This window comes from Neoarius graeffei, chromosome 10 (assembly GCF_027579695.1).
Source record: "Neoarius graeffei isolate fNeoGra1 chromosome 10, fNeoGra1.pri, whole genome shotgun sequence".
NCBI classification, from domain to species: domain Eukaryota; kingdom Metazoa; phylum Chordata; class Actinopteri; order Siluriformes; family Ariidae; genus Neoarius; species Neoarius graeffei.
This window is the reverse complement of record NC_083578.1, coordinates 76,921,757-76,945,660: the sequence shown is the minus strand read 5'-3', so window position 1 is coordinate 76,945,660 and position 23,904 is coordinate 76,921,757. Positions and strand designations below refer to the sequence as shown.

Sequence of the window (23,904 nt, the reverse complement as noted above, 5' to 3'; positions counted from 1 at the left end):
TGTTATATTTAATTTCTCTCATTCTTTAATTGCTTTCATTCTTTCATCATTTCATTATAATTATTCTCTTCTAATTTAGCCTCATTTTCTATCAAATTTGCTTCAGAAATGAAAGGGTTACTGTCCTGAATATACTAAAATCGAGTTACCCAGTGAGATTTTTTTTGTTTGTTGTCTCTAGGCTGAGAAGAGTTTCGAGCCGGCTCACTCACTGGTTAGGACTTCATTGCCGGGATAGAAGGCCATGGCAGTGTATGTTTACATAGGAAGTAACAGATGAATTAACCAATCAGATTTTGATTTATAGTGGGAGGGACCAAAAATGTATCGCTCTCGGCCTTCTTGAAGGCCAACGCGAGCTTAACCGCGAGTCGGCGCCGTCAGCGCAGCAGTGAAGTCACCTTCCAGCCGGTGTAGCGTTCATCAGTAGTGTTAGCAAATGCTAATAAAGTGGTCAAGTCAGTGCTATCGAGAGCAAGCAGCACAGGCTAACGACCGAGAAACTAAGATTTTTGTCGCCAGACTCTTCTTCCACACACAGTCGCTACAGTATTTTTCACGCAGACTTCAGTATTCGTTTCCCTGTGTAATTTACTTAGTTACTTTTAAAAACAACATCAACAACTACACACAACAGAGCAACCTGGCAGCCTGCCACTAATCCCTTGCAAAATCCTTTGCCTGTTGCTTTTTTGGTGTCTGGCTAAGTTTTGGCTCAGCTCACGTCCCAGCTCTAATGGTAACGGTTCACCACTGTGTTGACGTAGTTCTGAATCACAGTACATTTATTAACAAGTAGCTTTTGAGTATAGAAATAAGTAGTTTTACGTAAAGGTTAATTGTTTCCCCAAACAAGCAGTTTATAACTAAAATTTATAACTAAAGGAAAGCAGAAACCGAGAGAAACTCGGTCTGTTTGGGCGGCACAGTGGTATAGTGGTTAGCACGGTCGCCTCGCAGCAAGAAGGTTCCAGGTTTGAACCCAGTGGCCAGTGAGGGCCTTTCTGTATGGAGTTTGCATGTTCTCGCTGTGTCTGCGTGGGTTTCCTCCGGGTGCTCCGTTTTTCCCCTACAATCCAAAGACATGCAGTTAGGTTGACGTGGGGCGGCCTTGGGCTGAGGTGCTCTTGAGCAAGGTATTGAACCCCTGACTGCTCCCCGGGTGCTCTGGTGTGGCTGCCCACTGCTCTGGGTGTGTGTGTGTGTGTTCACTGCTTCAGATGGGTTAAATGCAGAGGATGAATTGAAGTGTGCATGTGACAAATAAAGGTTTCTTCTTCTTCTATTTGTCAAATTTAAGAAAAAACTCTCGGGTGAAGCTTCATCATGAAACCAAGAGTGTTACTGTCTGTTGCCGTCCTCATAGTTGAAGGTCAACGATCCAGGAGGCTATCAACTAAGCTTCCCTGAATTCTCTTGGGTGATTTTAGCACACCAGAGGGACCCAAATCCTCATCTGGTAGCAGGTACACATAAACACCTATGGGCAATTTAGGGTAGCCAATCAACCTAAACCACATGTCTTTGGACTGTGGGGGAAACCGGAGCACCCAGAGGAAACCCACGCAGACACGGGGAGAACATGCAAACTCCGCACAGAAAGGCCCCTGTCAGCCACTGGGCTCAAACCCAGAACCTTCTTGCTGTGAGGCGACAGTGCTAACCACTACACCACCGTGCCAAGAGTGTTACACCTTTTAAAAAGAACCGAGTTATGATACGTTTCACACTATTTCTGGTTACTGCGTAATTCCATAGTGCTACTATCTTCATTCTATTCTAAAATAACAGAAAATCAAAAATGAAGGACTTTCTACAGGCAAGTGTGTCCATATTTTAACCAGTAGTATACAGTGTATATATAAATCAAATGACACCAATACTGTATAATCTGCTTGAACCCATTTAATCTGATTTTTTTTTTCTCCCAGCTCCTGTGTCTGAGTGTGATTTAACTCTCTGGATGTCCTCGTTACAGAAATGACACGTGTCTTTTAAAAATAGTCTGGACAAGTTGATGAAAATATGATTTCTTTTTCGTGGAAATCTATAGCCAAGTGTTGCATCATGTGTGCGTGTTTAAAATCAGAAATGAAGTAAATAAGAGATAAAGCTCTGTATTATCGCCGTGAACACTGACATGTTGCACCTCCTGTAAGCATGGTGAAAAAATGTTGGGGAAAAATAGGATTCATATTTATGAACAGGGTATTTACATTACACTGCATGTATTGAACATGCTGGTTGTATCTGTATTATAACATTTTACTTATTAACTCAGCTAACTTTGTTGAGGAAGCCATGGCCTAATGGATAGAGAAGCCGCTTTAGAACCAAAAGGTTGTTGGTTTGATTCCCTGCACCAGCAACCAGCAGGAATGGCTGAAGTGCTTTTGAGCAAGGCACCTAACCCCCAGGTTGCTCTGGATAAGAGTGCCTGCTAAATGCCATTAACGTAATGGAGGAGGTTATGTGGTTTTGTGTCCGTTTGTTTGTTCCCAACGTAACTCAAAAATTAGTGAACAGATTTTGATCAAATTTGGAAGAAAGATGAGCCATGGGCCAAGAAACAACTGATTAGATTTTGATACAAATCCAGATGTGTATGTGGATCCAGGATTTTTTTTTTTACCTTTTCCCTATGTAACTCAAAAAGTAATGAACCGATTTGGATGAAATTTGGTGTACAGCTTTAGTATTATCCTAGGTTCAAGTGATTTGATTTTAATGTTGCTAACATGTCCCTTGGTGGAGGTATGTGTTCTACCAAGTGGCCTTCTAGTTTCCTTTTCATCTCATCTCATTATCTCTAGCCGCTTTATCCTGTTCTACAGGGTCGCAGGCAAGCTAGAGCCTATCCCAGCTGACTACGGGCGAAAGGCGGGGTACACCCTGGACAAGCCGCCAGGTCATCACAGGGCTGACACATACAGTAGACACAGACAACCATTCACACTCACATTCACACCTACGGTCAATTTAGAGTCACCAGTTAACCTAACCTGCATGTATTTGGACTGTGGGGGAAACCGGAGCACCCGGAGGAAACCCACGCGGACACGGGGAGAACATGCAAACTCCGCACAGAAAGGCCCTCGCCGGCTATGGGGCTCGAACCCGGACCTTCTTTCTGTGAGGCGACAGTGCTAACCACTACACCACCGCGCCGCCCTAGTTTCCCTTTATATATAGTAAATCTCACAATGGACCCTTTTCAGTCACGTGACCTTCGTAAACGCGACCGCCATTTTGGACATGTAGTGGACTTCGGCTCAAATCGGTTTGAATGCGAGGAAGGCGACAAACATAAAAGAAAAAGGAGCGAGATGCAGAAAACTGTATTTACTAGTTTACTGTAATTATGATCTGGCAGCTATTTACACCGGATCCAGTGTAAATAGCTGCCGGAGCCAAGGTCCGGCCGGGCCGCGAGCGAGCGCGCGCCGGCTCAGCGGCCGCCGGCTCCGGCCGGGCCGCGAGCGAGCGCGCGCCGGCTCCGGGGCCGCCGGCTCCAGCCGGGCCACGAGCGAGCGCACGCCGGCTCCGGCCGGGCCGCAAGCGAGCGCGCTCCGGAACCTCGGACGTTGGCTCCGGCGGCTATTTACACTGGATCCGGTGTAAATAGCTGCCAGATCATAATTACAGTAAACTAGAATGGAATGTTAACAGCAATGTAATGCCTTTTCTGGCTAATTTTATTCGTCTTACCTCCAACAAAGTGGTCAGTGCACAAGCGTTGGTATGCCGCTATCCATCTTCTCCGTCGGTCAGCATCTACCGGGATCCGATAAAATGATAACCCTTGCCTTGTTTGTTGATGGTTACTACATCCAGGTGCACAACAATATAGTGGCATGATGGAAGTCTTGCTGAAAATAAACACTTTCTTTGCTGCCATTCCTCAATGCTGGCTGTGGTAAACTACTGGTAGTACATGTCCAAAATGGCGGCCGCGTTTGTCGTGACGTCACGTGAAAAGGGTCCATAGGGGAAGCCATGGCCAAATTGTTAGAGAACCAGCTTTGGGATCAAAAGGTCACTGGTTCGATTCCTTGAACCAGTAGTATTGGCTCAAGTGCCCTTGAGTAAGACACCTAACCCCCAACTGCTCCAGCAAGTGTGGTGACGTACCTTGTCTCTGATTAGCCAAAGAAAAACCGCTGATACGATTATCAGTTCGGGCGAAAACCTGGTCATAATAAAATCTCACAAAGACATCTTTATAAGGTGCAGAAGAAGAAATAAATGGTTCTGTAGAACTACTAACAGTCAGGTGCAATTGTGAACAATAAGATACCGTCTATCAGCACAGAAATCTAATGTTTGTCTTTCTAGTGAGACTACTGCTATATAAATAGTTAGAGCTGTTATGACAATGTCAACCGCTTTAATAATTCATTCATCTCGACTGAAAAATCCCCCAGTAATGAGAAAAACAGAAAGCGACCAGGTCCTTGTCCTGACTGGACAACGGATTAGCATATGAATCTGCAGTAATTTGAAGAATCCCAGAAGACCTGAGGAGGCACGAAAAACAGGCAGCTGGGGATTATAGCGCACTGACACAAACAGAACAGGATGGGCTTGTTCTCCTGCGGGACCCTGGGATAGCAAGGAAGCAGTCCGGCCTCGTGCAAAATTCACGAGGTAAAAAGAAAACAAAAAAACAACGTAAAATTGCACATCGGACATGAGATGTTCCATTACAAAGGCTCTTTTAAAACATATCACACTTGTCTGGTTCAGCGAGCGGCAGTGTATTTATTCTTGAGTGAAACCTCATAAAATCTGGACCAAATGTTTCCCTTATGCACTGCTCCGTAGATCCTTTCCCATCGCTATTTTTAGTCCGTTCTGTTAGCGCATTTGAAATAAGCAACTTCAATATGGGGCAGGATTACGCCTCAGATGGCACAAAAAAAAAAACCCAGAGCTTTATTCCAGTAAGGAGCTCAACAGTGGAAGTTTGGGAATCACTTCAAAAACAGATGTGCACACAGGAACGCTTTGTGCATATGCATTGATGATCAGATATGCATGCAGCAAAGGGTCAGGCTTCAGTTTTCTGCTTAGCTCAGCTGAGATCCTGCCTTCACATTCTTCTCACATGTGTCTCTCTCACTCGCTCTCTCATTAGCCGTACATACAGAGCGAGCTTCCAGCAGGAGCTAACATCACGTTCAGGAAAGAGCAAAGGCGCTGAGTAAAAATGCAACGGCATCTCCTGTGGGCGCTGAGTGACTGAAATTTCCTCTAAATCTTTAATGAGCCGGAAAGCTTCTCCAAAGGAAGCGAAGTTACAGAATCTGGAGGGCTTCTGCTGATCAATTAGCTCTCTTTCAGTGAGAAGGAGGGCGAGAGAAGCACACCAAGTGTACACACTTTTTAATAGCGGCTTAATGGAGTAGCTAACATACTATATCGAATATGTGGCGTGCATTACTAGTCAAGCTGCAGGCAAAAGTCGTGCCTGAGCGGGCGTCCTTGAGCGAGCCTGACTTGTCGGGTGTCTGGTTAAGTATGCACACAAGACTCTTGCTTCTCATAACTTCAGAAAAATTATTAATACTACATGAGGTATCAATATTACAGCCTTGTGTCAATATTCATCAATGACTGACTTTTAATTATTGTCTTTTAAGTCTTTTGGAGTTTTCTCATATCAAAGCCTTTACTGGAATTACAAGGACTTTCTCAGTCCTTGCCCGAGACTAAGTTTCGATAGGACTTTATAATATACAATGTGTAACATAATAATTTATGGATATTGAGTAAAGCAGGAAAGATTCCAAAGTGCCAGAAGGTCTTTGCTGTTTAAAAGTGCTTGGCCCCCGAATGTCTGAATACAAAGTGATGATCAGTCAGCTTTTATCGATCCGGGTTGAAAAGTGCTGACACATGCACACACACACACACACACACACACACACACACACACATACATACGTGTCTCCTCCCCTCTCTTAAAAGCCCTCTCCTGTGTATTTAGCTCACAAAGCCATCTCGAGTTAACATGGTGTATTATTATGCGTGATGACAAAGTGTCTGTAGACTGACTGGGTGAATGGCATCAGAATCTCAATTAATGTGCTTTGGTGAAAAGAAGATTAGGGTGAAAGGAAGCTTCCAACTTAGCAGAAAAGAAAAAGTCTACATTCATTCACAATTTCAAACCTTAAAGTAAAACTGAACTACATTACATAACCCACATGCATTATATGTAATTCCATTATCTGTAGCCGCTTTATCCTGTTCTACAGGGTCGCAGGCAAGCTGGAGCCTATCCCAGCTGACTACGGGCGAAAGGCGGGGTACACCCTGGACAAGTCGCCAGGTCATCACAGGGCTGACACATAGACACAGACAACCATTCACACTCACATTCACACCTACGGTCAATTTAGAGTCACCAGTTAACCTAACCTGCATGTCTTTGGACTGTGTGGGAAACCGGAGCACCCGGAGGAAACCCACGCGGACACGGGGAGAACATGCAAACTCCGCACAGAAAGGCCCTCGCCGGCCATGAGGCTCGAACCCGGACCTTCTTGCTGTGAGGCGACAGCGCTAACCACTACACCACCGTGCCACCCCGTGTATGTAGATATTTAACAGTTATTCCACGAAATTGAGTCGTACATGAGCTGATAGCCGGCGAGACACGTAGCACCGAGTCAGCTATAAGCCATGTACGACGAGATTGAATGGAATAACTGTTTTATTCCATCCACATTCAGTGGATTTTGAGAAACGAAGCATTTTTATTTGTATTTTTTTTGCAAATTCGATAAATAAAAGCTTTATACAAAATGTCTGATGAAATAATTTCCGCTTAGAATGTAAACAAATCGGCGAAATGACAGTAGCAATTTGTGAAAAATGCTATAATAATAATTCTTGAAAAATAAAAAAGAAGATACGTTCTTAACATCAAGTACATTTCCATATTTTGTTGCTTTTTTTGGGGGGGGGTGTTCTTCTTCTTTTTCTTCTTTTGGGTTTTTTGGTGGTTTGCCAACTTAAAGGTGCATTACCGCCACCAACTGGGCTGGAGTGTGGAACAGGAGATGGGGGGGCAGCTATATTCTTTAGCTATTTCTGTTTCTTTTAAATACTTGATAACAATTTTTAGGGTTATGTTCTCAAGTAGAGTTTTTATTTCATCCTTGTTTGTTCAGCAACACGCTCCACCATTTTGCTTTTCTCTACTCATGGTATATGAGCTGATATCCTAGTAGTAGAGTAGCCAATCAGAGCACATGATTGCTCATATCCAGTGAACGTGGATAGAATATATATTGTTAGTTGGAGCTCATTATTACTTGATGAAAAGGTAGCAGTTCTCTGTTGCTTAGATAGATAAATAATTTCTATCTATGTTACAAAGGCAAGTTATCAGACATGCGAAAAAGCACACTGTACAACATAAAGTAGAATGAAAAAGGTATCCAAGAACAAGCCGACTATACAATATAAAGATAAAAATGTAACGATAAAAAATACATATATCTATGTATGTGCTTCATACAGGTGAATCTGTTTTAATAGTACTAAAAACAATATAATGTCACAGCAATACATATCTGATATTGCTAGCTCAGTTATTGTAGATCAGTATAAGAGAAAAAAACCGTCAATGATCTCCAACATGAGTGATAACAGACAGGTTTTGCTGTAAACTTACCATTTCTTCAGTGACATCCAATGTCATATTACTGAGAAATCCAGTGTAGACTCAGTAGAGACAGCATACACTGGACTCCAAGTTCCAGAATGCTTTGCAGCTACTGTATACAGTGTAGTCGCACGTACTGTACAGTACATAGTCATGCTGAGATGCAACAAAGACTCAGCTCAGCTAGTTAAAGATCTACAAGCTGAAGAGCACGATGCCGCTGATGTTTTGGCATGAAATACTAAAGCACTGCTGCTGCATTGTTATCTATAGGTAGCGATGAAGCAAGAACTAGATCCCACTGACACCACTATCGGCAGGTAGACAAATATGCATTATGGGTAATGTCGGAAACCATTAGCCAGTGTGAAAATAGACCAACATTTCAATAAAAGTGTGAACTAAAATAGAAATCAACTCTTTGCAAAACATCTTGGAAGGTGATATGCTAATTATAAAGATTATTAAGGGTTGTTTTACAATCAGGGTACGCGAGCTAAAAATCACATTTAACACTTATTATCTTCAATATTAAAAGGCTTGACTAAATAAACTTGGTGGTTTATTGTAGCCCTGTGATAGCTCTATTTACCATGCAAAAAAAAAATTTGGTGATAACGTTATTTTTGGTGAATGTATGGCAATATGGGCGGCACGGTGGTGTAGTGGTTAGCGCTGTCGCCTCACAGCAAGAAGGTCCTGGGTTCGAGCCCCATGGCCGGCGAGGGCCTTTCTGTGTGGAGTTTGCATGTTCTCCCCGTGTCCGCGTGGGTTTCCTCCGGGTGCTCCGGTTTCCCCCACAGTCCAAAGACATGCAGGTTAGGTTAACTGGTGACTCTAAATTGACCGTAGGTGTGAATGTGAGTGTGAATGGTTGTCTGTGTCTATGTGTCAGCCCTGTGATGACCTGGCGACTTGTCCAGGGTGTACCCCGCCTTTCGCCCGTAGTCAGCTGGGATAGGCTCCAGCTTGCCTGCGACCCTGTAGAAGGATAAAGCGGCTAGAGATAATGAGATAATGAGATGAGGTATGGCAATATATGTCATATTTAGTAAAATTACTCGTGTCATTTAGAAAAAGTGCTTTTTTGACCACAGGTAGCTCCAAAAGGGATGCACTTACATCATTCTTTATACCATAAAACAAATATGTGGTTCCATATCATTGGAAACATAGTTAAGTTTTAATGTTGAATGCCAGTAAGTTTTCAGACTATTTTGATCAAATTAGTATGTAATTGTGTCAAAAAAAAATGTCCTCTCCGAGACAGCTAATTTTTCAATATAAAATAACATATCTAAAATGGGGGCGGTACGGTGGTGTAGTGGTTAGCGCTGTCGCCTCACAGCAAGAAGGTCCTGGGTTCGAGCCCCGGGGCCGGCGAGGGCCTTTCTGTGCGGAGTTTGCATGTTCCCCCCGTGTCCGCGTGGGTTTCCTCCGGGTGCTCCGGTTTCCCCCACAGTCCAAAGACATGCAGGTTAGGTTAACTGGTGACTCTAAATTGACCGTAGGTGTGAATGTGAGTGTGAATGGTTGTCTGTGTCTATGTGTCAGCCCTGTGATGACCTGGCAACTTGTCCAGGGTGTACCCCGCCTTTCGCCCGTAGTCAGCTGGGATAGGCTCCAGCTTGCCTGCAACCCTGTAGAAGGATAAAGCGGCTAGAGATAATGAGATGAGATGAGATCTAAAATGATTATTTTCATCCTAAAATGTGGTCAAGATATTGGGACATAAATATTAGAGACAACTAACACAAAGCTTGCAGCCTTATATTTAAAAGCACTATGGAAGCAGTGGATTCTGAATTGTCAAAAAAAAAAAAGTCCTCTCCGAGAATCACTTCATTTGTTTCTCCCAGCCCTGCTTAAAGCTACACTTAATCTTCTTTATCTTATAGCAGATTACACAAAACTACCATACACACGTCAAAAAATTACCTGAAATCTGTTCTTTAACTTGTCCTTCACTTAAAAACTGGTACAAGAACCAGTTTGAATCAATTTGAATTTTGGATCCCTGTGACACAAACTTTGTACCCTGATTGTAAAACAATTCTTATTCTATCTATATTCACTGGATATGAGCAAGTGCGCGCTCTGATTGGTTACTCTACTACTTGTCTATCAGCTCACGTTGCTGGGTTTCATGTGACGTCACATCTGCCTCATTAGTTATTCAAAACTTTAGCTGGTGGTCTACCAAAGCTCAGTTGACAAAGCGTTTGTATGGAGAAGGTGCATTGCTCACATGAAAAATGCCTTACGCTTGCGTTGTTTTAGGTTGTTCGAATCGATCAAACCGTGAAACTGATAAAAGTTTCTTCAGGGTTCCCTGTGAACTAATAAAAAAAGGGTGAACGAACACAGGATTTCACAAAAAGACGTCGAGAAAGGCGGCTTTTGAACCTCTCACTGAAATCGAAGGGAGCCGAGTCGAAGCATGCTGGAGTTTGCAGTGATCACTTGGTGAAAGGTTTGTATCTCCCTCTCAGCGATGTCGCTAGTATTTTCCAAGTACTTTTCTTGAAATTTTTCGTTATTTTACGGGACTTTTTTTAGTCACGAAGCGCTAAAGTCCCCAGCCGTTTCTTTGTTTCCTCCTCACAAAGTCCATATACATGAAGGTCGCGACAAAATTCTTCCCCAGCCGTACAGTTACAATGCGCCGTGATCACTTCTCCGTCTCGTTTAACTAAGATCCAGGTCTTTAAAGGGGTTTCTGATGATCTTTGTGAATGATTTAGCTGAGAGATAAGAGCCAAGACAAGTGAGAATCAAGCCAACTGTTGTTTGTTTACGCTTCAACTTGCAGCGCTTCGTCGTAAAGACGCGAACGAAAAGCTTAAAAATAAAACCATACTTACACGGGCAAAAACAATCCAGGATTCATTCGGCAGCGACTTGATAGCGAGGTCCTTTACACAGCCACATACAAAACAGTTGTAAGCCTCCATACTCTTCCACGCTTTCATCTGTTTTGCGGTGTAGAAGGACGTCTGCAACACCAGATAGTTCGAGATGTCGGGGAACTCGACTGAAGGGTAGTTTTCGAGATCGTATGACAAATCCTTCTTTCCCAGACTGTGGGGTCGATTCCATTGCATATAGCAATCTTCTGAATATATCTAAAGCCAGCAGTGGCTTCTAGATTACGAGCGTACTCTGATAACTTATCGCTAGTTGTTTGCACTACAGCAGCCGTTTAGACCACCGGCTATTTCACCTCCGGTAAAACCGCTAAGAAAAGTCACGTGACTGAAACCCAGCAATACCATGAGTAGAGAAAAACAAAATGGCGGAGCGTGTTGCTAAAGCAACGGAGGACGAAATAAAAACTCAACTCGAAAACAAAACCCCAAACCATGCAAAAAAAAAAAAGTAACAAAATATGGAATTAAAGTATTTAATGTTAAGAACGTATCTTTTTTTAATTTTTCAATAATAATAATTATTATTATTATTATTGCATTTTTCACAGATTGCTCCTGTCATTTCGCCAGTTTGTTTACATTCTAAGCGGAAATGATTTTGCCAGACGTTTTTGTATAAAGTTTTTATTTATCGAATTTGCAAAAAATAAAAATGCTCCGTTTCTCAAAATCCAGTGAATGTGGATAGAATAAAACAGTTATTCCACTCAATCTCGTCGTACATGGTTTATAGCCGACTCAGCGCTACGTGCGGCTATCAGCTCATGTACGATTTGATTTCGTGGAATAACTGTGAAATATATGGAAGTCAATCAGGGTGGATTTTTCCTTTCAGGTGTTAACTTGGTGATGAATTGGGGATGAGTCTAGACACGTCAAATAGACTTGTCACATTGTGAATGCTCTGGTATGTCACTGCTGTCCAGTGAACTGAAGCATGAATGCAGTAGCGCTGTGACTTTTAAACACTGAGACTTCACAAGCACACTTCATATCCAAAGTTCTTGTTTAAAGTATCTCAAAGTACTGTTTTTTCCCCCCTGGAAATATATTACAGCAAATCCACATGCCTTAAAAATCAGTTTCAGTGGCTTGTCAGGTCCGGTTAGTCAGTGCTTCCCAGCCCACGTGCCACATGCTACCCGGCAAGAGAATGACGCCGCCTAGTAAACGCTGCCCAGACCAACCCCAACGCACTTCTTCCTTTTATCCCTATGTGCTAAACGTGTGAATTAGCACCCCGTCTCCAAGCCTTGCAGCTCGCCACATAGTAGCAGCCCAGCTAGACAAATCCTCCATCTGGTTATTCTGTAGTCAAACGCCTGGCTAAGTGCCCAAACCATCAGTTGGTCAAGTCTCTGAGGGAGATTAACCAGCATGGCTGTCCTTTACCAACATCAACATCAACAAACTACCAACAATAAACTTTGATATAGTGTGATTTCTGCAGTCAAATCATACACTCACAGAAAAAAAGCTAAACTGTACTGTTCTGTGTCGGTCCTCAAGGGTACAGTACATTGTAGAACAATACTGAAGACATCAAGCCTATGAAATTACATATGGGACATATATGGAATGATGTGGTAAAGAAAAAAGGTTGAAAAAAAACAAGATATGTTTGATATTTTATGTATGATCAGAGTATCCAGCGTTTACCTTGATGACGCTTTGCACGCTATTAGCATTACCTTACCTAGCTTCATGAGGTAGTCACCTGGAATGCTTTTCAATTAACAGCTGTGCCTCGTCAAAAGTTAATTAGTGGACGAGTTTCTTGCCTTCTTAAAGGAACAGTCCACCGTACTTCCATAATGAAATATGCTCTTATCTGAATTGAGACGAGCTGCTCCGTACCTCTCCGAGCTTTGCGCGACCTCCCAGTCAGACGCAGTCAGACGCGCTGTCACTCCTGTTAGCAATGTAGCTAGGCTCAGCATGGCCAATGGTATTTTTTGGGGCTGTAGTTAGATACGACCAAACTCTTCCACGTTTTTCCTGTTTACATAGGTTTATATGACCAGTGATATGAAACAAGTTCAGTTACACAAATTGAAACGTAGCGATTTTCTATGCTATGGAAAGTCCGCACTATAATGACAGGCGTACTAACACCTTCTGCGCGCTTCGGCAGCGCATTGATATCTGAGCTCCGCATCAATGCGCTGTCAAAGTGCGCAGAAGGTGTTAGTACGCCTGTCATTATAGTGCGGACTTTCCATAGCATAGAAAATCGCTACGTTTCAATTTGTGTAACTGAACTTGTTTCATATCACTGGTCATATAAACCTATGTAAACAGGAAAAACGCGGAAGAGTTTGGTCGCATCTAACTACAGCCCCAAAAAATACCATTGGCCATGCTGAGCCTAGCTACATTGCTAACAGGAGTGACAGCGCGTCTGACTGCGTCTGACTGACTGGGAGGTCGCGCAAAGCTCGGAGAGGTACGGAGCAGCTCGTCTCAATTCAGATAAGAACATATTTCATTATGGAAGTACGGTGGACTGTTCCTTTAATGCGTTTGAGACCAAATAGTAAATAACAAAGTAAATAGCTCTATACAACAACTGTAGTAATCCATATTAGGTCAAGAACCGCTCAACTAAGTAAAGACAAACGACATCCATCATTACTTTAAGACACGAAGTGACTTTTAACGAATAAAAATCAAGAATAAACACTGAATTAGAAGGCGTGTCCAAACTTTTAACTGGTTCAAACTTTTAAATATCTAAAGGTACACTACATTCACATTTCCATGTTATACAAAATCAACACAAAAGGTATATGATACGTAGAGGACGATATACTGCATATATTTTGCACGAAGATATGAAGCTGAAAATATTTTCAACACGAGAAGATAAACTTTATATCTTCGCAGCACCGTGTAATGTTCTTTATATTATATGGACGCATCCACACACACACACAAAAAAAAAAATGCAAGTTAATCAAAAGAATTTTCATTTTGAACCAGTTCGCCATGTTGACAATGCAGGAAAATATGCGAGTGAGGCCATCGGAGTGAAATATTGGGAATTATTATGCATACAGGGCACTTTTGATGGAATAAAAACGTGTTCTATTCCCTTCTAGCGGGTTTCATTCATTTGGTTTGATAGCATGCAATATTCTTAGCATATCGTGTATTACGTCACTCTACCCAATGGAGAATGAGTGTTGAATATGGTTTACGATATTGCATGGTTGTCAAGACAACATGACGTCACATGTCGGAGATGTAAAAGTTCCGCGCTAGCGAGTGACTGTGACTATTTGTAAACAAACATGGCCACCAGGTTTGCTTTGTTAAATACGGAAAAAAATTGAGAGAATTTTGAAAGAGAAAGACGTGTTGAACACCCGAAAAGAATGTGTATGTATCATAATCTCATCATCTCTAGCCGCTTTATCCTGTTCTGCAGGGTCGCAGGCAAGCTGGAGCCTATCCCAGCTGACTACGGGCGAAAGGCGGGGTACACCCTGGACAAGTCGCCAGGTCATCACAGGGCTGACACATAGACACAGACAACCATTCGCACCTACAGTCAATTGAGAGACACCAGTTAACCTAGCCTGTATGTCTTTGGACTGTAGGGGAAACCAGAGCACGCGAAGGAAACCCACGCGGACACGGGGAGAACATGCAAACTCTGCACAGAAAGGCCCTCGCTGGCCACGGGGCTCGAACCCGGACCTTCTTGCTGTGAGGCGACAGCACTAACCACTACACCACCATGCCGCCCATAATAATAATGATAATAATAATGGCTGGCGCTTTTTTGCAGTATATCAGATATATTCCATTCAGCTACTTGTCTTCACCTCGTTCAATATCATGCTAGCTGAATGGAATATATCTGATATACCACGAAAAAAATCCAGCCAATATTATTTAAATACGTCACTCAGATCCGCGAAGTATTTCATATGAAAAATGTGAGTTTTTCAACACGAGAAGATAAACTTCATATCTTCAAGCCAACGTGTGATTTTCTTTTTCTTATATAGACACACTGACAAACAAAAAGTCCACAAATTTATCAAAACAATTCATCGAGTGACATATAGAGATTTGTCACGGTTTTGGTTCTCCATGTCCCGTATCTAGGGCGTATGAAAAATACGAGTGGCGTATTTCCCAGTAAAACACTTGCGTCTATATAATATAAAAAGCTATTCTTGATAGTAACATGAAAAGGTCCAGTTTAGTCCGTTTTCCTTTTTCTGAATGTGTACGCTGTGAATGTGAAGCTGTTACACAGACACAATAAGCATGTTAACCCCACAGCCATGCGCTCGCTCCAATCGCAGGGCTTCTGTGGAGTAGATCACAGTAAATCAGTGTATATGTATAAATCATAGTTGGCTAGTGTGGCTGTTCAGTTCTGAGTAAATCCTAGCCCCAGGAATTATGTTTACTAAGTTATTCAAGTTCTGCAATACGCCCCCAGGCACAACAGAGACTTCACGCTTCACGTTTCTTTGCCTCAGGACATGCTCCCAAAAGCTGGGGGTTTAGTGGCAATAATATATCCAAGTGCTCCACAAAGTAGCTCATAAATACAGGAATTTGAAAAATATTTGTCAACACAAACTCGATAACAATTTCACAATACGTCCCGGGTGTACCCATATTCCTAATTATGCATACAATGAGCAAGGATGTGTAATGCATTCTTCGTTAATCGATATCTCAGATCGAAGCCTTGGCCATACTGATGCTTCCAGAAGCCAGCAAAATGCATAGGACATTGAAAAACAAGCCATGTTTTATTGAACTCTGCAGGCATGTCCATTTATATCTTGGGTCTTGATTCATTTTCTATAACAGCAGGTCGGACAGTAATTCAAAGTTTATATTAATGCACTCGTTCTGATATTATTGTCATTTCTATTGTAAGAATTAATTCACAGGATCTTGTATAGCAGACGAACTCTGTAATATAAAGATAATAATAATAATAAATGGAAAAATGCATGTTGTTATTGACACAGAAACATGGACAATGAAGTTTTTTGCTATGTTAATAGAAGGAGTCTCCAGTGCTTCGAAACAGTATATAGGAAATTTATATCCGCTATAATATTACAAAACAGGGCGGCACGGTGGTGTAGTGGTTAGCGCTGTCGCCTCACAGCAAGAAGGTCCTGGGTTCGAGCCCCGGGGCCGGCGAGGGCCTTTCTGTGCGGAGTTTGCATGTTCTCCCCGTGTCCGCGTGGGTTTCCTCCGGGTGCTCCGGTTTCCCCCACAGTCCAAAGACATGCAGGTTAGGTTAACTGGTGACTCTAAATTGACCGTAGGTGTGAATGTGAGTGTGAATGGTTGTCTGTGTCTATGTGTCAGCCCTGTGATGACCTGGCGACTTGTCCAGGGTGTACCCCGCCTTTCGCCCGTAGTCGGCTGGGATAGGCTCCAGCTTGCCTGCGACCCTGTAGAACAGGATAAAGCAGCTACAGATAATGAGATGAGATGTTTTGAAATAATTTTGGTTATGTTTTAGGTTTCCCTTTTAAGTAATTTTGGGTTTAAATTTTGTGTAATGTTGTATATATACTTAATGACTGTAACAGTGTTGTAGTCGAGTCACTAAACCTCGAGTCCGAGTCCAGTCTCGAGTCCCCAGTGTTTGAGTACGAGTCATTCAAGAAAATTTTGAGTCGAATCCATTATTGGTCCGAGGTTCCAGAGCGCGCTCTGGCTTGCTCCAGGAGTGCTCCGGCCGAAGTTCCGGAGCGCGCTCCAGCTTGCTCCCCCTCAAATTAAGCAGCGCGCTCCGGCTTGCTCTGGAGCAAGCCGGACGTGTATGTGTATGGCGATGGGTTTTTAACGACATAGGTATACAGATCATGTGGGCCGAAGTCAGGTCAAGACGAGGGCTTCGTGTACTTCCGTACGTCAGTGAACAATCCTGGTGGAAGCAGGTAAACGTCGTTCTCTAAGCCTGCTAACCTCAATTTTTGCAAATACCTCTCCCTCTGCTCGCCCTGTAAATGCCCTACGTCGCTGGATAGTGAAGGTGTTTTCTGCATCTCGCTCCTTTTTCTTTTATGTTTTTCGTTTGTCGCCTTCCTCGCATTCAAACCGATTCGAGCCGAAGTCCACTACATGTCCAAAATGGCGGTCGCGTTTACGAAGGTCACGTGACTGAAAAGGGTCTATAGCGTGATGGAGTTCTAATAGCAATGAATTCTGGGGCTAGGCCATGTATAGCTTTATAAGTTATAAAGCTTTATAAATTGCTGTGGTATAAGTGGAATAAAACGCTTCAGAACATTTGTTATTTGATTTATGTCAGGTACACAAGCGTCTCCAAGGCCACATCTTCTACCCTTCCTTTCTAATAATCAGCCTCACTTTCAGTGCAGATCCATGGCACAGCACCAAAGCTGTCACAATATCACACATGGTGCTGTAGTGAACACAGCTTTTCCGTTAAGCACATTTGTGATTTATAATCCATTTCTCAGGAAGAAAACGAGATTACAGGACACTGATGGCGGCTGGAGCAGATACCTGCTATCGCTACGTTCTCATAATCGCCTTCAATAAAACCACACAATTAAAGCCCATGAGGGAATTCAGACTTTCGCATGTCAAATTTCGGATTTTGCATATACACGTGTCTGAAAGGTCTTTGCAATGTCTATATGGACCCTGTTCTCGTCAGTGAAGACATTTAGGTCCTTCAGTCTGTGGTATGGATGCGTGTGTGTGTGTGTGTGTGTGTGTGTGTGTGTGTGTGTGTGTGTGTGTGTGTGTGTGTGTGTAAGTGTTACTCTATTCCATACCTATATTCCACTGAACAGCTTTCAGGGTTCTCCAGTTTGTCCCTGACCCCACAACAGAGGGGTTTTTATCTATCCCGAGGATCTTTCAAGAACCTTTTTTCAAAGTTTTTAGTGAAACTGGATTATACAAGTTCTTCAAAATGAAGTTCCAGAGTTTTTCAAGGACTTTTCAAGCACACTTTTTTTTTAAAACATGGTACGTCTCCTGTGTGCAAACCAATGGTTCATTTACATTCCTTGAATACGCCTGAATTTTTCGGGCTGGATGAATTTTTTTTTTTATTGAATATTCTTAGGGCAGTGGATGTCATGTGAAAGTACTGATCTGTGTGTGTGTGGTCATGATTTTGTATCCTGTGGTACACCAAAGATCTCACCGTTTTGACCTTGTGGGGACATTTGGCTGCTCCACATGAGGAAAATTGCTTTGTTTTGTTTTGTTTTTTAAGTCACAAGGTTTCTTTTTGGTTCCTGAGGTTAGATTTAAGGTTACGTTTCGAGTTACGCATTCATAATTATTATCAGTGGATGAGTCTCCTGTGTGTGCATCCACAATCAATTGTTTAAAAGCTTTTATTAAAGCCAGAAAATCACTTCTTTTTTTTTTTTTAGCTTTTTCAGTGTTTCTATTTGATGTAACTTGTGCTAATTTATACAAGGCTTTGAATTTGGTGGCCTCGGATTAAGAAACACTGACTACAGCATTTCTGTAAAGATTAAAACAACAACAAGAAGTGTAGGCGTGAGTTTAACCCTGAACATGTTAATTCAAGACTGCAGGTCTACAGGGATGGGTAATATAATCAAATCATATCAGTATCATGATCAATTTTATCACTATGCACTTTTCTGAGAGTATCGCAGGTATCATTTGTACATTTCTTCTTCTTCTTCTTATTATTATTATTATTATTCACTGAGATATGCAGATAATTGCTTATTAAAATCCACTCTTGGACCAATCAGTTGTTTTTGTATGAATGTACCCGTTCATTTATCATCAGTAACGGCTTCATCCTGGTCAGGGTCGCTGTAAATCCGGAGCAATCCCAGGAACACGGAAATACACCCCGGATGAGACGCCAGGCCATCGCAGGACAATATACACACATTCACACACTCCATAAATATCAGATAAGGATATAATTGGAAAGTTTGGGTTAAATGTAGCACTATCGCACCGCTAGTGTTTTTTGTTTGTTTGGTTTTTTTAATGTTGGTGTTGTTGGCAAAATTAGGCTAAATATTCCAAGACATGGGCGACATGGTGGTGTAGTGGTTAGCGCTGTCGCCTCACAGCAAGAAGGTCCGGGTTCAAGCCCCGTGGCTGGCGAGGGCCTTTCTGTGCGGAGTTTGCATGTTCTCCCCATGTCCGCGTGGGTTTCCTCCGGGTGCTCCGGTTTCCCCCACAGTCCAAAGACATGCAGGTTAGGTTAACTGGTGACTCTAAATTGACCGTAGGTGTGAGTGTGAATGGTTGTCTGTGTCTATGTGTCAGCCCTGTGATGACCTGGCGACTTGTCCAGGGTGTACCCCGCCTTTCGCCCGTAGTCAGCTGGGATAGGCTCCAGCTTGCCTGCGACCCTGTAGAACAGGATAAAGCGGCTAGAGATAATAAGATGAGATGAGATGACAACCGTGATGTGTGTGTGTGTGTGTGTGTGTACCAGGGTGCAGAAGCGCTCAGGTGGGTCTCCGCATGTGATGTCTGGTGGTTCCACTCGGATCTGCATGAAGTCCTTCATGGTAGTGGGTCGGGGCTGACACGCATAATACTCCCACGTGGGCCCGTCATCCGTGCTCACCAGCGACTTACAGATGTCATACTGGCCCACAGCGATGAGCACACAGTGCAGGAACAGGCAGACCCGGAGGAGCATGGTGTGGAGCGCTAGGATGGACCAGGACTGGGAGTATGGGGCGGGGTGAGCAGGTGAAAGGGGTGGAGCCTGTCAGCATCGACACCAGAAATCTTTCATAGTTCATTAGCTGGTCAATCATCCACTGTGTATTCACTTTTCTCCTCTCTAAACAAAGTCTATCATTTAAGAAAACTGGGTGGGGTAGGGGTTGGTTTCGGAGTTTCTTCCGATTCAGGATCTAAAAGTCACTTCTAAGATCGAAAAGTTAAAAGTTTACTTCCTCAAAATTTGCCTCAGGAATCCAACATCTGCTGAAGACATCTCTTGTCCTGTTTAAAGTCCATATGGCTTTCTTTATTTATGCTTTCCAGAATAAATACGACATATATCATGCCATTTCTTTTTTAAAAAACTGTGCATTGTGCTTTGCTTACTCAGGATCTCGTCTCTTGTCACTTTTCTCGACTCTAAACAAGGCGTCCCGTTGATGGAAACTGGATGTGCGGCAGGTCCATTTACTGTGAAAGGTTTGCTGCAGCCGACTAATAGGAATTTCGCCAGGAATCAGGAATCATCTTCACAGTCCATAATATAGTTTTCATGCTCACACTGTTAAATTTCTGTCGAAGGAGATGTCCGTCAGATCTCCGAGCACCACTTGATCTGCTTCAGTTCCACTTTCTTTCTGAGGAATTAAAAAAAAAAAAAAAATCAGCAAAATTAGTCTTTCTATACTTTACATAGTCTGAAAAAAACTGCAGGAAACTGTATCGTTCCTTTATACCACACCTTTTCTCTATGGTATCTTTTTATCACGGTGCACGCAGTGTCCTTTTAAAGGGTGATTCTAAAAGGTGCAATGACATAAACTAAAGGCACAAAGTCCAAAAGTTAAAGCTACCTCAATAACAAGAAAAGGTAAACAGTACTTTCGCACCATTCCACTCCAAAGTGCATAAAGTTCACATCGCCTAGAGAGACACAGCACACTGTCTGCGTCCCAAACCGTACTCTGTACCATCGACTATCTAGTCTAAGATATCATTATAGTGCGCTATTTTCACTGTTTAAAATAATTCTGAATGTCTTCGGGTCATATTCGATTCTGATCCACGGTTAAACAGGCGGAAAATGATTTACTGATTGCTCGTTAGATGAAGGTCCCTTGATGGAAAAAAAAAGCTGTGTAAAAGATTATTAGATATGAAAAAGGGTAAGCAATTAGAAGAGGGGAAAAAATGATTTAATATAACCGATATACTGTATTATCACAAAGTATGAAATGAAATAACCTGTATGATATGACTAAAGTGATTCATATTTTAGCTAAATATGAAACATTCTGATAAATAAAGGAAACAAAGTGTACTTTTCCTTGTTGCTGGCATGGCATGGCATGGCATGGCATGGCACGGCACGCACAAGCAGTGATGATCGGTTATGTACCTTGAATACGGATCTTCTACCTGGGAAGGTACATTTGGGTCACCTTTAATTCGCAACAATTATCAATGGTCCAATTATGGGCTTTTTTAGAGGTACGGTACACATTATTGATGTCGCCCTGTACAACCGTCCCAGGTGTGTATCCACCTCTGACCCAGTGTTCCTGGGATCTAACACAACCCTGAGCTTAGTAAAAATTAATAAATGAATGAATGAATGATAGTATTCACATTTCCAGGTCAAAGACACACAGCCTAAGTAAATAGAAACTGTGAATCCTTGATGGTCCCACCTCATAGACAAGGAAAAGTAGCCCACAGTTTGGTCTCTTTTCTTTTCTTTTCTTTTCTTTTCTTTTCTTTTCTTTTCTTCTCTTCTCTTTCCTTTCCATTTCTACGTGCAAATTGAACAGCTGTATTTTTTTTTTTTAGATGGTCTTCAAGGAAATGCAATAAGCTCTCAAAGTGATACCCATGGTGGAACTTTACAAAGAGTCCTACTAGATGTTTTAAGAAGGTCTGGATGAAATAAAACCAGTGCGTAAAAGGGTCTCTGTGCACAGAGGCGGCTTAAGGAGAAAGGAAAAAAAAAGTTCAGAGAAGGTAATAAAAAGCTGCAGTTCGCACTTTATAAGCTCAAATCCCTAAACTTACCCTGGGACATGATCTCTGTTCCACGATTTCAGCTCGGATTGAAACCAAGACATCTCCTCTTCTTTCATCAGGATGAACTTCAGATCATGCGTAATCCCTTCCCTGGAGCACTTCACCACGACGCAGTGCAATTCTCTGCGCAAATATGCGCCACAGAATCCTCTTCCATGGAATATTTATTTATCTCTGTGTGTATGTTTATTAGTGGTGTTGTTTGTTTGTTTTAAATACTGTTCAGCTTAATGTTTCGGGTTAGTTTCCGTTCTGCATGTGCGCTCAAGGACGGACAGCGCTCGCGTTACGCAGGAGCATCCCACCCGCTTCTCATCTCTCCATCCTCCTCCTCCTCCTCCTCTTCTTCTGCCTCCTTCCTCTTACTGCATCTTATCCTGCCCAAGCCTGCAATCTATTCGAACGCTCTTCCTCTGAAGCCTGCTTCTAAGTTTCACATGCTTTTTTTTTTTTTTTATTGGAGGGCTTTGAAACTAAGTCTTCTCTACCTTCCAGTCTCGCCTTCCTGGCTCAGTACTCAAAGTTTATCTGCCGGCTGGAAGCGTCCCAGTGGAAGATCAGGCATCCCGCCCTGCTTAAAGGGCCACAGACAAACCTCACATCACTGCACAGCTCAACTCAAACAGCACAAGCATCCCTGTCAATGATTTCTCTATTTATATAACCTGTGTACAGTAGCATAAGAATGCACATCCTTAGAGAATCGACTCACATATGAGTGAATCACACATTTGGTTTCTAAAATCCTTTGTTCACACGTGGTGCATGTGTTACATTCTCCTAACTGTTACATTTCACATGATTCATTTCTTTTCATATGTGATTCTTAGATTTGATTCATTTTACGTGATTTGAGAAGATTCGATTCCTACACAGGATTCACTTTGTGTGCACACGTGATTCTACGTGTTTTTAAAAGATTCGATACCTACACATGATTCATTTTTTTGTGCACATATGATTCCTATATATGATTCATTTTACATGCTTTTGGAAGATTCGACTCCTATCCATGATTCATTTTGTGTGCACATGGGATTCTTAGATATGATTCATTTTACGTGATTTTAAAAGATTCTATTCCTACACATGATTCATTTTGTGTGCATATGGGATTCCTATATATGATTCATTTTATGTGCACATATGATTCCTATATATGATTCATTTTACATGATTTTAGAAGATTCGATTCCTACACTTGATTCATTTTATGTGCACATATGATTCCTATATATGATTCATTTTACATGCTTTTGGAAGATTCGACTCCTATCCATGAATCATTTTGTGTGCACATGGGATTCTTAGATATGATTCATTTGACATGCTTTTAGAAGATTCGATTCCTACACTTGATTCATTTTATGTGCACATAATGATTCCTATATATGATTCATTTTACATGCTTTTGGAAGATTCGACTCCTATCCATGATTCATTTTGTGTGCACATGGGATTCTTAGATATGATTCATTTTACGTGATTTTAAAAGATTCTATTCCTACACATGATTCATTTTGTGTGCATATGGGATTCCTATATATGATTCATTTTATGTGCACATGTGATTCCTATATATGATTCATTTTATGTGCACGTGATTCCTATATATGATTCATTTTATGTGCACGTGATTCCTATATATGATTCATTTTACATGCTTTTAGAAGATTCGATTCCTACACATGATTTATTATGTGCACATGGGATTCCTATATATGATTCATTTTGTGTGCACATGTGATTCCTATATATGATTCATTTTATGTGATTTTGAAAGATTCGATTCCTACACTTGATTCATTTTATGTGCACACATGATTCCTATATATGATCCATTTTACATGATTTTAGAAGATTCGATTCCTACACATGATTCATTTTATGTGCACATGTGATTCCTATATATGATTCATTTTACATGCTTTTGGAAGATTCGACTCATATCCATGATTCATTTTGTGTGCACATGGGATTCTTAGATATGATTCATTTTACGTGATTTTAAAAGATTCTATTCCTACACATGATTCATTTTGTGTGCATATGGGATTCCTATATATGAATCATTTTATGTGCACATATGATTCCTATATATGATTCATTTTACATGCTTTTAGAAGATTCGATTCCTACACTTGATTCATTTTATGTGCACATATGATGCCTATATATGATTCATTTTACATGCTTTTGGAAGATTCGACTCCTATGATTCATTTTGTGTGCACATGGGATTCTTAGATATGATTCATTTTACGTGATTTTAAAAGATTCTATTCCGACACATGATTCATTTTGTGTGCATATGGGATTCCTATATATGATTAATTTTATGTGCACATATGATTCCTATATATGATTCATTTTACATGATTTTAGAAGATTCGATTCTTACACATGATTCATTTTATGTGCACATGGGATTCCTATATATGATTCATTTTACATGCTTTTAGGAGGTTCGATTCCTCTCCATTATTCATCTTGTGTGCACATGGGATTCCTATATATGATCCATTTTAC

At 41.7% G+C, this 23,904-nt stretch overlaps 1 protein-coding gene across 3 annotated transcripts in view; it reads right to left on the bottom strand.

The window, feature by feature from the left end:
* ntng2a (netrin g2a) overlaps positions 1 to 21,771 on the bottom strand; it is a 167,296-nt gene extending 145,525 nt beyond the window's left edge. For 2 of the 3 annotated variants that reach the window (XM_060932340.1, XM_060932342.1), the window contains exons 1-2: positions 21,364 to 21,771; positions 19,070 to 19,949 (exon numbers count right to left, since the gene is read on the bottom strand). In XM_060932340.1, the coding sequence (XP_060788323.1) occupies positions 19,070 to 19,282 (213 nt within the window). In that variant the 5' untranslated portion in view covers positions 19,283 to 19,949; positions 21,364 to 21,771. The remainder of the gene's footprint in view (positions 1 to 19,069; positions 19,950 to 21,363) is intronic. The other variant, XM_060932341.1, reaches the window with a different exon arrangement.
* Positions 21,772 to 23,904: the final 2,133 nt, after the last annotated feature.